We start from the raw sequence: 17236 nt of genomic DNA, 5'->3' as shown, positions 1-17236 counted from the left end.
AGGGCCGCTAGCGGCCAAGGTGCTACAAAAAAACCAAAGGGGGGCAATGTTTAAACCAGACTTCAGTGACCACAATACCAAAAGACTAAAGGTGACAAATACCATAAAGATGCTAGTAGCTACAAATGGCAAAGAGGGCAAGGCTGAAGCAGCCGTACAAAAAGGTAAGGATAAATGGCAAAGACTCAAGACTCAAGAGCCACTAGCCTGAGAGGCCTCCCAATCCGTAGTAGCCGGCTGTAGATCATGCACATCCTCCCATTCCTCATCATCGAGGTCTAGGTCCGGCTCGATCTCAGCCACAGATGAAGTACCTGGTGTTGGTGGATGTGCATCTCCACCCGCCTGAGAAGCCTCTTGCTCCATCTCCCATTGTGTAAAAGGATCTGTCTGTTTGTCCGTACTCTTGCAAAGCATTTTCAAATTTGCGCTGACGAAGACAAGATCATTAGCCTTCTCCACTCCAAGCCGATTCCTCTTCTTGGAAGCAATGTGGCTAAAGGTACTCCACAATTGCTCCAAGCATGAGGTACTAACTGACTGGCTGAGAATACGGATGGCCAATCTCTGAAGCTCAGGGCCATCATAGCCATAGTCCTCCCACCAAAGCATTGAACCTATTTTCCTGCGATCAATCTGAGCATCTGGACTGCCGAATGAGGTACTGACTCCGAACCAAGTTGTGATTGTTGATGAAAGTAACCATCTTCACTGCATCAGCAATGACTGGAGTAATCCAGTCTAGCTTGCCGATGTCTTTTAGAAGGTTGTTCAAGCAGTGTGCCATGCAAAAGCACACTGTCACATGCGGATAGTGGCCCTCTATGATAGCTGCTGCTGCCCTGTTTGATGCCTCCCCATCTGTGACAAAGGCCACCACGTGTTGCTCACCGATGGTTTCTATGGCCGCTGTCCACTCTACTGAGAGGACATCGGCGGACTTGCCACTCTCAGTGGCATCATGAGAGTGCACAAAGTACATCTCTCCACTGGAGCATGCGACGAGACCATGGATAGATCTCTTCCTTGTATCGCTCCACCCATCGGCAATGAGGGAAACGCCATGTTTTGCCCAAAGACGTTGAATGTTGAGGGTTGCTTCCTCCACGATAGGCTTCTCTCGATCGAGCAAGGTGGTTCGGAGAGCCTCTGAAGATGGCGGCACATAGCCGGTGCCATACTCTCCTAACAGTTGCACCATGACTTTCCAATACTCCGACCTATTTCGATCAAACATAGAAGAGGTTAGTATCAAAAAAGTGGAACCGACGATAACGGAAGAAATGAGAGAGAAGATTGATAAATCATAAAACAATGAACATACCTCGCTGCGACAAATGGGATATGGTCGTGATAGAAGAATCGGGCCACGGCCGCATCCACCTCTTCCTTCTTCTTTGGGTCCCAAGAGGTGGCAAGGGTCTTTTGGCGACGAATTGGACCTTGTGAAGATGCACCAACACCTACACCGGGTAGAGAGGAAGAAGGGAAAATGAGGGTCTTTGTATCAATACCTTTGCGTGCCGGCTTGGCTCTATGGTTGAATTGCTGATCCTTTTCCTCGAGGTCCTTTCTCTTCTCGATGGTTACGTTGGCACAAAATTTCACCTCATGTCCCGGCACTCGAAGAAAGTGTGCCCTCACTTTGTCATGTCCCCCCTTTCCGTGTGTAAGAGCATAGCTTGCATCCCCATGCACGAGAACCTTCCGCCGCGGACAAGGTGCCCTCCGAGGTCACTTCATCCCACCACGACCATTCCTTCGCCTTTTGAGTGTCGACCGCATGAATGGAGGGGGTTGAACGAGAAGAAGAGGCCATGGATTATCCGTGAAAGAGAGAGAGCTTGATCTTTGAGGATTTGAGAGAGAGAGAGATAGCTTGAGAGAGAGAGAGGCTTGATTCCGTTCTTGCTTGAGGCTTGAGCAATGAGAAGTTGGGATAGAGAGCTTGAGAGAGAGGCGTAACCTCTTGGAAGTTGAGACCGAGAGAGAGAGTTTGACCCTTGAGCCTTGAGGGTTAGCCCAAGAGAGAGAGAGGTTGAAACTTCAAAGCTAGAGGCTAGGCCCCTATGGCTTGAGACTCGAGAGTTGAGAGCAAGGGAGAGGTACCCCCTTCAAACTTCCTTGATGCTTTGCTGAAGAATGGGGGAAGGGGGGATTTTTATAGGGCTGTAAATGGCCGTTGGTTGCCCAAATTTCCCAAACAGCTACATTTTTAAAAGTTGGAAAACTGCCCGTTTCTGCCCGTTGCTGCCGTTCCGGCTCGTTCCGCCCCATTCCAGCCGGTCCGTTTCGGTGATGGCCTGTCTGTCGGAACGGCAGTCCGTTCCGATGCGTTCCAAGGATTTTTGACCGGCCGGAATGCCGTTCCGGCGTTCCAAGCCCCCATATAGGCGTTCCCCGGTAACTCTGGCTGCAGCATACTCGCCAGGAGCTTGTTAGCAAGGACGAGAGGCGCCAGGAGTTTGCTTTTCGTCGACAGGCATCTCAGTGGACCCAGGTGGGTGACAGAGTGACAGGGGCTTTCTTTGAGACAGTGGGGCCCCGACATGCGCATGCCAGTGTCACCCTGTTGAGGAGGCCTGACGGGTTAGTTGCTTCAGAGCCAGAGGACATGTGTGCAGTTGCCACCGACTTTTACCGAGACCTGCTGGCAGCAAAGCCTCAGTCATAGCGTCAGGATGCATGCAGAGAGCAGGTGTGGACATAAATGCCTTGTCTTGTGACAGAGGAGATGCGCCAGAGGCTTGAGTTGCCTCTTCAGTCAGAGGAGCTCCACACGACCCTCAGAGCAGTTCCCCCTGGTAGCTGTCCAGGTGAGGATGGTTTGACTCCCAACTTCTTCTTAGAGTACTGGGACTTGCTTGGCTCAGATCTTTGCAGCGCTTTTCAGTACATTCTACACACAGGAGAGATGCTTGACAGCTTGAGTGAGGGCTTGATTTACCTCATTCCCAAGGAGGGTGGCTCCTTGGATGAGATTCGATAGTGGCGGCCCATCACCATCCTCAACTCAATCTACAAAATTCTCTCCTGGGCTTTGAGTTTGAGGATTCAGCTACTTGTAGAGAGCATCATACATGGGACAAACAGGTTTTGTCATTGGTACCCCCTCTGTGGATTGCCAAAGTCCATGGTTTCAGATAGGGATGTTAAGTTTACGTCCAACTTTTGGCGTGCACTCTTTGAAAATTTTGTCACAAAGTTGAATTTTTCATCCGCTTTTCCTCCACAGTCAGAAGGTCAAATTGAAATTTATAATCAGTTGGCTTTTGATGTGTTGAAGTCTTATGTTCATGATCAGCAGTCTCAATGGGAGCTCTGTCTCCCATTGGTTCAGGCTATTCTCAATGATTCCTTCTCTTTGGCTATTGGTCGAACTCCATATGAGGCAGCTTTTGGCCGCCGATTCCTGTCACTGTTGACTCGATCGGCCAGTCAAATGCCTGATGCGATCCTTGACAACATCTTCACTTTCTGGGAGGCATCTGCCCTTGCGCGTCTCCATGGTGAGGATTAGGTGATACTTCTTCTCGATTTTGAGAAGGCCTACGATAGAGTTGACTGGGAATTTTTGGAGGGCACTTTACGCAGGATGGGCTTCTCAGATGCATGGATCAAAGGTGCGTCAGCTCTTTACAGATGGGCACACAGTCAGGTACTCTTGGTAGGTGGTGGACGAGATCGTGTCATGCTCACACATTCGGTCAGATAGGCCTGCCCTCTTGCCCCCTTCCTCTTTGTGTTCTATGTTGAGCCAATGGGCACGTTTTTGGCTTCACAGCAAGTTGCTCTTTGTGGCTTAGCGTTCCCTATTCGGGGAGAAGAGTTACTGGATGCTGAGTTTGCAGACGACTCAACGTTGTACTTGGAGGGCCAGGAGGCCAACCTTCACAGGTGTGAGTAGGCTCTTGAGACCTTTTGTTGTGCATCAGGCGCACGGATCAATAGGAGAAAGACAATGGCTTTCTTAGTTGGTAGTGCTTCTACGCTTGATTGGTTTCCAGGTGAGGGCTTCATATGGATTCCCCCAGGAATTGCAGTTCGATACTTGGGCTGTCAAGTTGGCTTGGACTTGTCTCCTGAACAGATTGCTCCCCTCCTCCTGTCACGTGACACATCCCAACCCTATGTGTCCGTGGACAAGCTATACCACAGCAGGGTTAAGTCAATTCAGTCAAGTCTAGATTAGCAATGATTTGGCACTTTTGTGAGTCTATTCTTAGACCGTGCATGCCCAATCACTTAGCATAGATGCATATCCTCCAGTTGCACACAGCATGATCATCGGAATTCCCATCAGAATCCATTAGCATCAGTTAGGGGAATTTTCTAGTGCATTTAGCCTATTTTCCTATTTATTGGTATTTTCACTTATTATTTTTAAGTGACTTTCCAACAAAAGTAGGTAGGGCAATTTTGCTAAGTTAATATATAAGCAAACCCAAGTTAGCACTTTTTGGCAGAAGAGGTAGTAGGAGCTTCCCGCTCAACAGGCAACTTCTCAGCAGTACCCCCCTCAGCATCAAGATCCATCACCATCCTCTCCCAGCCATCTGGCGTTTTCCACAGCATTATCCATTGCCTTGAAGTTCCTCCCCCTTCTGGCGACAATTCCCTGCTGATCAGCCCCATCCGTGGAGTTTTCCCGTGACCAAACCACCTCAGCCTTAGCGTTTTTGTCCCAGCAAACTCAGCGTTTTTGCAGCCCTTCACTAACTATAGGATCCCCAGCAGTTCAGCGTTTTCTTGCTGCCCATGCCAGCGTTTTCCAACCTTGAAGAGACGTGCTGATCCAGCGATTTCAGCACACAGCAGTAGCCTAAAAACGTAGCCTATGGTGTCAGCAACATCAGCATTTTCATCTGCAGCATGACCCCCGACAAGGACCATTTATTTTCAGCCTCTAGACAGCAGTAAACAGTCCATTTTCCGCCCTGAAACAATCCAAGAAATTCAGCATCTAGAAGATCACAGTTTTCAGCCTAAATCGCCGTCGTCATCACCGTCGTCGTCATCGGCATAGTCCAAGTTGCATCAGTCCATTACATTCGCATTGTACACCTTTGTGCAATCAAAGTAGACCACTCTCGCCGAAGAGAGTGGGGCCTTCAGAGGAGGGTTTTACAACCTCTCGGGTGTCGTATCTCTTCTCTCTCCTTCTCTCAGTCTCATTCACTTGCATGCACAATATCCACTCACTTTGTTCGTGACCACAGCACTGTACAGACGGAAAGCTCTCTCTTTCCCTAAGAACTAAAAGGAACCCTTGAGCAATAAAGATCACTAATCTTGAGAAAATACAACATTTATATGGATTTTCATAGAGATGCGTAGAGTTGGTCTGAGCAGGAGACTGGAGGACCGTTTCGCTATGAGTCTTCTCCGTTCTTGGGAGCAATTGTGGAGAGCCCTGGAGCAGCATCACGCTACTTGCACGTAGGAGCGTCTGAGACAGCCCCTGGTTTGGAACGCGATGGTTAGCACTCAGAGAGGCCACTTGGTTGGTAGTAGGCCTCATGTTTCTTGGGGTCCCATGGCAAAGGGTCCAGCCCGCACTTTAGGTAATCGGCTGCAGTTTTCATGTTGTTAGAGGAGCTTCAAAGCATCCAACTACGGGGCATGAGAAAGGTGCAGAGCATGTGTCGGGACATCACAGAGGCAGTACCTGCTAAGTGACTCACACCTCTTGAGTCAACAACACCCACATGGATGGGGGCATTCATTGGATTGGAGGTTCTCTGCGTAGTTCGGGGTTGCTGGGAGACTGTACTCTCCCTGTTTTTCGAGCTACATGGTGAAGGTCACTTACACCCAGTTTAAGTAGAGGCCCCACAGGCAGTTTAAGTAGAGGCCCCACAGGTGGCAGAGTGCTGTTTTCAAAGGATCCGAGTTGTGGGCATTTGTGGGAGGACTTGTGTCATAGATCTTGATCCTGCAGCTCTTGAGACTGGCTATTGGAGGCTGTGGGCTTGGGAGTGTTGTCCATTGGTACGGGTGCAGTGGGATCCCGGAGAGTGGTTTTGGAGGGACCGTTTCTCCTTGGTCAACCATCCAGGTGTCCCGTTCTTTCAGCACACTGTTCGACTGGGACGTCACATACTGGCAGCGCGGAGAGAGGCCTATCCTGCTGTAGCACCTCATTGGGAGGAGGAGGGTAGGGTCTATCTACACCGGTTCACTCCACTATTGGGGTGAAGCAGGGTTGCCTGCTCTCTCCTACTCTATTCGGTATGTATGTGGATGAGGTTTCTGACTACATTGAGAGCGATGGTGATAGAGCCCATGCTGCATTGTCCCATGCTGCATTGGGTAGATTGGAGAGGATGTGTTCGCTGGTTCAGTTTCAGTAGCCTCGGATGAAGCTCTGGCTCTTTAACACTTTTGGTGGCTTCTACATTACTCTATGGAGTTGAGATATGGGGACCTTCATTGGATCATCATGGGACGTCGGGTCGCACTGATGGATGAGGGGACATGGAGAAACCTTTGGTCTCTATGATCTCACGGCTCAGTAGAGCCAAGGCTTCAATACTACGTGCCATTATTCGAGCAGAGCTAGCTACCCCCCCACTAGTGGTTGAGGCGCTCACCAGATCTGTCTCCTTCATACACCGCATGTGGGAACTTCCCAGAGACAGTTACCCCCGCCTTGCACATGACTCCTCTCGACGGTTAGCCATGCAGGGAGATACAACATGTTAGTATGGGGAGATGACAGCATGGTTTCAGGCGCATGGGTTCAGCATAGACAGATTTCCCTCCTTCGAGCTACAGAGGCTGTCGTGCGAGGTGTCTCCACGACAGTCCCAATCTCTGAGCCTATCCTGGACAAAAGTGGTAGGTACTCCCTCCTCAAACCGGGAAAGCAGACGCAGATGGGCAGGTTTGCCTCCTCTACTAGAATATTTGTAGTTGGATCGAAACCATGCCTCCACTGCCGAAAGTGGGCTCGAAATGCTCTGATGGCCAATGGACTCATGCGATGACCTTGGATGCCATCTGGGAGGTCTTGAACTTTATCTGATAGTGGCCGCGTCCGAGGAACTGAACATCCAAGATCTTGCCCACCTTGGCGAGGAGGCGGACCAGGAGAAGATCGCGCACCTCTCTTCTGTTGGGTCTGGTGCCGAGAATCTTGTAGATGACGGAAGTCGCCTGCAGGCGTTCCACCTCTGCTGCGAGGCTCGCTTGCTCTGTCGGCGAGAGAGCAAGTCGGATGGTGGGCTCTGTGGGGTCGGGCGAGGGGTCTTCTTGAGAGTCCCTCTAAGGTGGAGCATGAGCCTCCATCAGTGTCTGTTTCCGTGAAGAAAAGGCGAAATGTCGATGACAAGCGGTGGCCCTCTTCTAGCCGAGCGCGACGGAGATGCTTATTAAATGAGTCGAGCCAGACCCGGGGGGGGGGGAGGGGGGGGGGGCGATGGCTAGGGAGGGGGGTTGCAGAGCGTGTGCAGGGGAGAAGGCGAGGGCAGCAGCGAGCGATGTCACATTCATGAAAAAGGATTTTACTTGTTTGCTATATTGTTCATCCTCTAGAGTGTTTTCATTCTGTTGGAGTGAGATTTCATGCACATTGCACTGAGGTGGAGCACCCACAATAGAGAGCACGACACATTATTCTCGCTAGGAGGGGAGGGAAAGGGCTGGGCTGAGGGAGGGAGGAGGTCCTTAACAACTTTACATTTCATTTCAGATGGTAGAGATGAAGTGGTCAAGTTTCTAGTGTCTCAAATGGTTTTCTGTGGTATTTGCAGCAAGTCAAAGCCCTGTTACAGGCAGTTGGGCCTAGCATGTGCTCAGATTGGTCCGATTGGAATGATAAGGTGCCAGATCCATCTTTGTTCACGAAGTTTATGTCGGCAAAACCTGTGGATAATATGACTGGCAAATTGCAGGTAAACATCTAATTTGCTTTTATTTATTTTCTCTTTGTGAAATCTCGTTTCTCTTTAGCAGAAGATTTTGAGTTGCAAATTTTGCTCATCTTCATTGCGGCATACAAATTGTTGAGCTTTGATACGACTATACCCTCAATGTCATTCTTCTCGTTTTTAGTATTGTCATTCTGTACCCTTCGTTCTTTCTTTTTGGACAGCGAGCGGACACCCCCATGCAGATTGTCTTATAGGCCGAGTTTAGTACCTGGTAAATGTAATAAACCATTTTATCACCACCTCCTCCACAAGCACAACAGTTAACTTCACAAATGTGCTAGAGTTCATCCACAACTTTCACATTGCAGAGTGCCTACATCGGTGCACCCTCCTGCTGCAGTGCACTCAGCCACCATGGAGAGGTTCTCTCTCACCACTGACACGCAAGACTCCATAAGTACTCGGACTATGCCCATAGGACTTGTAGCCCAGCTATAGTGCTTGGGGCACTGTAACACCTCAATGATACATCTCACTGGACTAGTGGACGACCCCGACCCTGGCCTACCTGCTCTTAGGGCCCACTATGCTGGGACTATACTATTGTATGAGGCTTTTGCAGTAGTGGTCGCCAAGCCTATAATGTGGTTTGCGCGTACCTAGGGAGATATTTTGGTCATTGTATATATCTCCATTGTCATTTGTTGCATATATCAGTCTTATGTGTCTCTATAAGACTCTGTATTAGCACAATGTGTACTTCCTCTACACCTAGCATTTATTCCCTGCACTATCTAGCCGTGCCTCACCTCCTTGTATTTAGGTAGCACATCACACTGTACGTGGTTTGTGCTGCCAGCTAGTGTGTACATCGTCTGCACCTAGCATTTATTCCTTGCACTATCTAGCCTCGACACCTCCTTGCATCTAAGTAGCGTACATGGTCTGTGCTGCCAGCTAGTGTCTTCGTAATGATATCCTTGCAGTGTACTGAGGTCAGGTTGGGCAGCTTATGCATTTCTAGCGGCATCTTTATTTCTATGTGTTGGTTTCATTGTTAGTTCCACTATGTCATTTGAGTAGTACTACTACTAGCACACACTAGTGAGTTCACCATTGAGGTTTACTGAGCAAATTGCTATGAGGGTACCCACTTCACAAATTCAAGCACTGGTACAGATCTCGTACAGATTTCTTTGCTACAAATGTTCTCAATTTTGGCATGCCCATGCGTGCTTGCTCCAGATTGTGGATTAGCTAGACTAAGCTGGGTCACTAGTCTGGTTTAGCCGTCTACTAGTCCAGCTGGTCAAGTAGTCCAAGCAGGACAACTTCCCAAGCTGGTCAATTAGTGAAGCTGGTTAAGCAGTCCAAGCAAGGACATTTTCTGGTCAAGTAAATTCAAGCAAAGACAACTGTTCAAGCAGGACAACTCTCCAAGCAGGTCGACTGTCTAAGCTGGTCTACTATCCAAGCAGGTCGGCTGTCTATGCCTTAAGCTGGTCGTCTTGTATAGCTACTCTAGGCCGAGCTGGTCCGTCTATTGTATTCTGATGTATGACCCATCCAAGGTAGTCAAAGGACCGTGCCAGTCCACAAAGGAGTACTCTGAAATTTTATCATGGGGTGCGACAACCTTTCTCACCTTGTAGAAACCCTGATTACCACTACCTGCCCAAGCCTCTACATCTTCGGTCTCCTGTTCACCTTCGCCACCCCTATCACCTCGTCCCCAGACTACACGTCTCCCAGCTCTCTTCAGTTTCCTCCTCTGGAGCAACAGAGCTAGCAAGAATGGAGGAAGACCTAACCAACATTTTGGTGAGAGTCAGTATCGAGTTTCTAATCGTCAAGGGCCTCTCAAGGAAGTATGCGGATGACCATGTGAGGAGGCTTGCCGCTTGTAACCTTCTGTAGAGGTAACCAGAGACTTTATGCCGAGTAAATGAGTTGAGAAGGCTCTCTCCAAGGTATCTCAACAGAAGCTAAGAGAGTCTCTCAAACCAGACACTACTCTCGATAAGTTTATTGCTGTAGGCCCGGCCCACAAGGGTGTAGTATTTAGTCAATTCTATGCGCGATGAAATTACTTTATATATAGTTTTAAGGATAACCACCATTTCTGTGTAACTTACACTTTGCTTTAGAGGTGAAGCAGGGCTTTTTGAAATCATCTAGGCATAGTGATGTTTGCGCAGGAGGTTTTAGCCTTAGGTTTGTGTAGAACTAATGAAAATTTGAAATGCAGGAAATGATCCATTTGCTCCGTGAAAGGCGTATGCAGGCAAGATACCCATGCCGAGTCAAGGAACTTGATACAAAAGAAGGAAAAGTACATTTCAGGCTGACAATTCACATTCTTAGCGATATGGTTTTTCGCAATTATCAAAAGGAATTGAGGTAAGGTTGTATAATTGTGCCAAGATTGCCTTTGCTTTTTAAGTCTCTGTCCAGGAAACCTCTCTCCTTTCCAATTTGAGAGCAAATGTATGGAAGCTAAATAGTGTGCTGTAACACAATGTGTCCTTTTAACAAGGTCCTGTTTGAATGATTTCCAAGAAATGACAAGCTGTTATTCCATGCCAAACCCTGTGTGTTGCTGGTAAAATGTATTTTTAGAGCGTTGAGGGTTTTGAATGTGTGTCTGTATGTGCACATTTTGCCTATGGCTTGCCAGCTGTAATTTCCTGCTTTAGAGTCATTTAAGACCTTTTTCATTTCCATTCTTGCTAGGGATTCAGTTAGGTTTTCTACTTCATTTCTGTCTACGTTTCATGGTGAAATATATCATCATCAGCTGTACTTTGTTCTGGTCTAAAGGGCCATTTTGGCCTTTTAAGAAACTTTAATATGTCTTCTGTAGTGCTTTCTTGATCTGTGTGTTTGATCAAATTGAAACCCTCTCTGCGTATTCATATTCGAGGTGAAGACAGTTTGATCTCTTGATGTTTTTGCAGGAGATCCCCCGGACTGTGGCCTTTGTACAGAGGTATTTATTGTCTATTTGATTGAATCATAATTAACCTATTTGGACTTTCAGAGATTAAATGCTGGTATGAGTTACATGTGACAAGAAATGTTTGTGATTTTGGTGGTGGTTGGAGTACCCTCTCTTGGTTGCCCATAGACTCATAGCCATCTTTTTGATAAGGCAAGCGTGCATCAACTACTCGAGAAATGTTCTGGTGGTTAAGAACCTGTAGACTCATTGCCATCTTTTTGATAAGGCAAGTGTAGCGTGGATAATGTGTCGTGCTCTCTACGGTGGGTGCTCCTCAGTGCAATGTGCGTGACATCTCACTGAAAACAGACAGAAAACAAAGGAAACAATAGATAACAGCTGATCACACAAAGACACAGCAGCAGACCAGAACATATGGACTCGACTATCTCAAAGAACCGATACAGACTATGGCGTGGCAGCACAGTCAGCTCCAGTCCAGAACTCAGGGGTACAAATGGGGGTGTCGAGGCTCAGATGTGTAGGGATGGTGCAGACGTGCTGTGTATAGACTCATTACTCTAGACGACGACGTTGGACCATATATGAAGAAGATGATAATCATGACCCCACAGCTACTACTCACATGTACAATCATAAAGAGCCACCAACGGCTCATAAATGTCAGCCATCTAAGTCTATCCCAAATTGGTGGTGACCTGGCCATGATGTTGACTAGACCACTGTCCATATCCATGCCACATGTCCCTGCCCTGCCCAGAGAGTCCATCCAGTGTGAACCAGACCAGACCAGTTGTACTGATTGTGTGCCCTGTGAAAGTGGCACTGTAGCGTGCTACAGGTTGCCCGTCGCAAGACCGCTCACCGTCTCGGTGAGAGAAACAACTGAAACTGCTAATTGACTGCAAAAGAAACCACTACTGCACTGCACTGTCATGGTGAAAAAACTGCCTTGCAGTCACCCAAGAGAAAGATTAGTCGCCCCACCACCCGAAGCATCAATCTCTGAAGGTGGAGCCATCAAATCAATGGTGGGACCTTGCTGTATGTGGGCTTTCCTGTCCGTAATTGGCTGTCCAGAACTGGGCCTCCTGGAAAGGGGCCAGCCACCTGCTCTGCTGGGCAGAGGGTAGCACCTGCCTTGTAGTGTACTGAGAACGTCGAGTAACACAGCCACGACGGTGTGCACCAGCAATACCGTCGCAGCACGGAACGTTCCGCGTCTGCTTCTGAGGCAATGGTGACGACTGAAACCCCTGAGGATACTGTTGATTGTAGTACTGAACTAAAGTCTGTGGGTAGAGTCCCATAAATTGCTGAGAAGGACCTGTTGTTGCATTCTGCACTCGTGTACGTGCTCCAGTCCATCCATACCCCATACCCATCATCGTAGGCTGGGTTGCCCTATTTTAATGTAAGAGCAGTTCTCTAAATCCTTCTAGCTGAGCTTGAAGGTCATTAATCATTTGAGACTTTAACTTCAAGGCCTGTTGTAGTGCGAAAATAGTAGCATCCAGATCGGCGATGGCGCTCTCAGCGACTCGCAAAGATCCCTCCATAGCTGCGTAAGTAGCTACGTAACGTTGGTGTGTAGCTGCCAACCGCTCTGCTCCAAGCTCAATGGTAGCAATAGCTTGCCTGGACTCCTGCAATATATCCTCAGATAGGTGAAAAAGTGATGTAGAGTCCGACACTGTGGAAGATCACGTAACAATGTCAGGTAGAGAGAGCTGGCAAGTGGCATTGGGGTGGCAAGTGGCAGTGCTCGTGGTGGACTGGAAGCATGCCTCTTTGGTGGAGTAGAGACGGTTGGAGTGGCTGTAGTAGGACTAGACATAGGAGAAGAAGCAACTCCAACTTGGGCTTGGAAGCTAGTCACTGTGGTAGGAGTAAAAATAGCAACAGTAGAGGGAGGAACACCCACGGTAGAAGCCACAGCTGGGACATGCATATGATGATTTGCAGCGCCTTAACTTACCATCGAACAAGTAGCGGGAGTATGCGAGGAACGTCGAACAGGTTGCTTCACTCGAAGCTGCTGGCTTCAGAAACTGGCAGTGATACTAAAGATTCTACTATGTCCTTCACCACTTTCGGCCTCTTTTTGTTCGGTTTCCCAGGTAGATCCATTGTCTCTTCAATAGCTTTTCCTTTTGCCTTGGAGATTTCACGTCGCATATCCATAGCCACATTTATGGGGCTAACATGTATGTTAATGACCCAGGCCAACATGGAAGCTACAAAGCACTGAAAGCTAGATTGTAGAGATTGTACCTGAAAGCACCTGAGCTCTGAATCTTTTTGCCCACGACTATAAAGAGGTAAATAGAATTTGATGAAAGCCACAAGGGATGGTGTTAATGAGGCAGTATAGGCCATTGCTATGAGAGAACATAGTAGGCACGTCAGATCTTCCCTTGCTTACTTTAGCAGCTTTGACGAGAAAGTAGTACTTGAAAATGGCCCAAAGCTTTTTATTTCTGGCATAGTTAGTGTGACCAGCACTAAGTAGCTCTTTGCATGCTTGAATGGTCGCACCCTTAGAAAGTTGTGAGTAGGTTCTTGTAGCCGGTTTTACTGAAAAAAAGTTTGTCATTCCGAAAGCGTGACCAATGCGTGTAGCCGTCACTAGGTGCCCTCTTAATTTGGGAAAAAGCTTGAGAACCTCATGCACCATATTTATGGGAATATCAGTAGGGAGATCAGCCTCTGCTAATGCTAACAGACCTAGCGTTTGTAATTAATCTTTTGTTAAAACTTCTTGAAGAGATGAATGAGGCTGCTACAGATTGAAGTTTAAAGTAAATTTGGTTTGAGTTTTGAAAGAAGGAGGCCTAGGGATTTGATGGTTGAGCACCTGAGTGTTGGCCTTCTTCTTTTTTTCTTTCACTTCCTCTTCCTGTTGGACATCATCTTCCTTTTGGCTAGAAGACTCTGAGTCAGAGTTAGAGGCAGAGCCGGAGTCACACGCTTTGTAACTCTCATCACTATGATTAGTGGATCACAGATCGGTGAGTCCATGGTTGGAGGTTTCAATGTCTTCTTTCTTTGCAAAACTGCGAGATGTTTTAGTGGGTCTCTGTCGAGACAAGGCTTTCTTCCTAGCTTGCTTGCTCGTACCAGCCATCATGAATTGTTCTTGTTCTGATGAACGCATTGTGTGCTGTATCCTCAGAAACTTGCAAACCTGAAAAGCGTGAGGGAAAGAGCTGAACGCTGCAGCGTTGCAACTTGATGGGGATAGACTGTACGGAGGAAGAGGGGCGCTGCAACTCAATGGGATAGACTGTAGAGGGGCGCTGCAACTTGAAGGAATAGATTGAGGAAGCAAGAGGGTGGTGTTAGAGACTGTAGGGAGGGGCGAGGGGGTGGGGTTAGGGTAGGGGCGAGAGCAAAGAGGGTACAAGGGGGAGGAGAGTAGGGCCAAGGGGGATTAGGGTAGGGGAGCAGGTAAAAGGGGGATGAGGGTAGGGGCGAGGGGGATTAGGGTAGGGGCGAGTTGGCTTAGGATAGGGGCGAGAGTAGAGAGGGGATGAGGGGAGCGGAGATAGGGAGAGGGAGGGGTGGTGAGGGTCGAGGGAATTGAGGGTAGGGGCGAGGGGCTTAGGGTAGGGGCGAGAGAGATTAGAGAGGGGTGAGAGTAGAGAGGGGATGAGGGGAGGGGAGATAGGGCAAGGGAATTGAGGGTAGGGCCGAGAGATTGGGTGAGTAGAGGCGAGGGGGATTTTTTTTTTTTTCGAGAAAAAGATCCTTCTATTAGTTAATGAAAACTGCCCATAGGGCTACAACCACCTCTGCAAGAGAGGGCTACAACAAGCATGATGGGGAGACTCTCCCAATGAAAAAAACGCATATATACAATGAGGCTAAATCAAGAGATGGGAGGAGGGACGAGCCACACAGGTGGACAGTAGTGCCATCTGAGCACCCCCTGGACTATGGTGTAGAAAGGCCCAGGGCGCCAGAGTCGGAGGAAAGCCTCGCGGCGCTCCCGCATGCGGTCGGAGCTGCCCTGTAGTCCCTCAAGCTGTCCTCTGGGAGTATGGATCAACTCTAGCCAAAAGTCACGAACAGTCTCTGCTGGTGGCACAGGGCGAGCCTCAAAGATACGGAAACAACTGGCCTGCCAGATGAACCAAAGTGTCAAGCCACTGATAAGCTCCCAACACTCCTCTCTCAGTGTACCACTCCTGTGTAGTAAGCTCTGTAGCAGGCTGGAGTGTAGGACGCCCCCCCTGTATCACTATCATCCTGCTGGTGGAAGATAGCTCAAACTGAAGTGCCGGGCCCATGAGGGTGGACCAAGCCACTGCTCCCCAAGTGTACTGTCGAGCCGTGGAGAGAGCAGGCATCAACCGAAGAACTCGTAGCCACACCTGCTCGACCGAGGAACAGTCCCAAAGATAGTGACGTTGACTCTCCACCAAATGGTCACAAGCTGCACATGTGGCAGAGAGACCACTATGCACCAGCCAGCCTCCCTACTGCTGTGGCTGTATGTGCGACCAGCTACTGAAACAAGGCGACTCGCCTCGGCTGTCTGGAGTCCCACCTCTCCCAAAAGTCTGCCAAGAACTCGACTGTGAGACCCTCCTCCTGCCAATGACGTGCTGCAGCGGGGAGGGCCTCTGTCTGTGCTGCTAGTATATGACGTCCCAGTCGAACAGTGTATTGAAAGAAAGGGACTCCTGGGTGGTCTGCAGAAGAGAAGGGGTCCCTCCATAGCCACTCACCAGGATCCCACTGTACACGTGCCAGCGGACAACACTCCCAAGCCCATAGCCTCCAGTGTCCTGTCTCAAGAACTGCTGGGTCACGGTCTATGATGCTGGTCCTCCCACAGATGCCCACTACTCGGATCCTCTGAAAACAGCACTCTGCTACCTGCGGGGCCTCTACTGCAACTCGCTATAGTCGTCCCCCACCCTGAAGCTCGAAGAACAGGGCTGAGACAGACTCTGAGCAGGCCCCGACTGAAATGAGAACCTCTAGTCGTGTGAAGGCTCCCATCCACCGGGGTGCTACTGGCTCGAGAGGCGTGGGGCAATTAGATAGGGACAAGGTAGATTAGAGAGGGGCGAGAGTAGAGAGGGGACGAGGGGAGGGGAGAGGGGACGAGGGGAGGGGAGATAGGGCGAGGGAGGGGTGGTGAGGGGCGAGGGAATTGAGGGTAGGGACGAGAGATTATGTGAGTAGGGGCGAGGGGGCTAGGGAGGCTAGAGGTTGGGTGATTCTCGCTTTTGGCGAGCTAGAGGATGGGAGATAGGGAGCTTTTGGCGAGCTAGAGGATGGGAGATAGGGAGCTTTTGGCAAGCGCTAGTCGAGACAGAGTTATGACATTCTGTGCCTTAGAAACTTGAAGCATAGGCCAAGTCCCCTCCTGTCAGGATAACTAGGCAGGATGGCGAGAATAATACTCAAAGGCTGGCTATGGCACCTTTAACCGCAGCCCCTTATCAGGTCATCCACTCTGATGTACAACAGTTCTTGAATTGCACATGTGTAATGAATGGGAAAAGACAGAGTGATACAACAACTACTACTAGCATATTCTATTTAGAAGAGACACCACAGAGGGAAAGCAGCAATGCGGTTAAGATGAGAAAACCTAGAGAAGGCTCCATGAGAAGAGAGAAATACCTACACTCATTGAATGAAAGAGTAAATGTCATTGATTTGACAAAGAGCAGGATTCATAGAAAGTCTCGGGGACAGAAGAAGACAAGAAGAGGACAGTCATAAGAAGACAGACCTAAACCAGTTTGTTGAAAAGTGCCCCAAAGATGAAGTTAAAGAAAGAATGGGATACTGCAAATGATAGAAGGGAGCTGACGGGATGGAAGGTACTAGGAACTTGAACCATGGATTATGGTGAAGGGTAGTAGCATTTAATTCTGGAGCCATTTACTAGCGGTAGAGAAGCACCTTCGAGCGTAATTAATTGTACCGCCCCCTGTGGTAGAATTTCCTGTACTATGAATGGTCCTTGCCAAGCTGGGACCAACTTCTTTGCTTTTTCTTGGCATCGAGTATGATACAATAGTACTAGTGAGCCTTGCATGATTTTTGGCTTTCTGAGATGGCTATCATGCCATGCTTTGCGACGAAGCTGCTCTACTTCAAGAGCTTGAGAAGCCAAACGGTGGCTTTCTTCCAATAGGGCGAGACGAGATATAGAGGCAGACCCCAAACCAACATTTGCACGGAGACTGCCTACCCGTGGAGATCTTGAGTTGAATTCAAAGGGTGCTATTGCTTCCAACCCGAAGGCTAACTGAAATGGGGTGTGGTTGGTCGTGGCTTTGAAAGAAGTGCGGTAAGCCCAAAGAGTGCCGTGGATAGCTTGAGCCCTAGACGTTGTAGATGACATGCTTTCCGCAGAAGTTCTATTAGAACCTTA

General features: G+C 48.8%; 1 protein-coding gene across 1 annotated transcript in view; it reads left to right on the top strand.

Moving 5' to 3' along the window:
* Nucleotides 1–17236, top strand: part of LOC147459722 (tRNA ligase 1-like) — a 265347-nt gene that overhangs the window by 157492 nt on the left and 90619 nt on the right. Inside the window, exons 11-13 of the mRNA XM_086510947.1 lie at nucleotides 7755–7895; nucleotides 10123–10274; nucleotides 10832–10863. Coding sequence (XP_086367073.1) covers nucleotides 7755–7895; nucleotides 10123–10274; nucleotides 10832–10863 — 325 coding nt within the window. The remainder of the gene's footprint in view (nucleotides 1–7754; nucleotides 7896–10122; nucleotides 10275–10831; nucleotides 10864–17236) is intronic.

Source organism: Adiantum capillus-veneris, chromosome 4 (genome assembly GCF_014529385.1).
Source record: "Adiantum capillus-veneris isolate H3 chromosome 4, ASM1452938v2, whole genome shotgun sequence".
Lineage (NCBI taxonomy): Eukaryota > Viridiplantae > Streptophyta > Polypodiopsida > Polypodiales > Pteridaceae > Adiantum > Adiantum capillus-veneris.
Note: the sequence above shows the minus strand (reverse complement) of the source record. Positions and strands in the feature narration are given on the sequence as shown.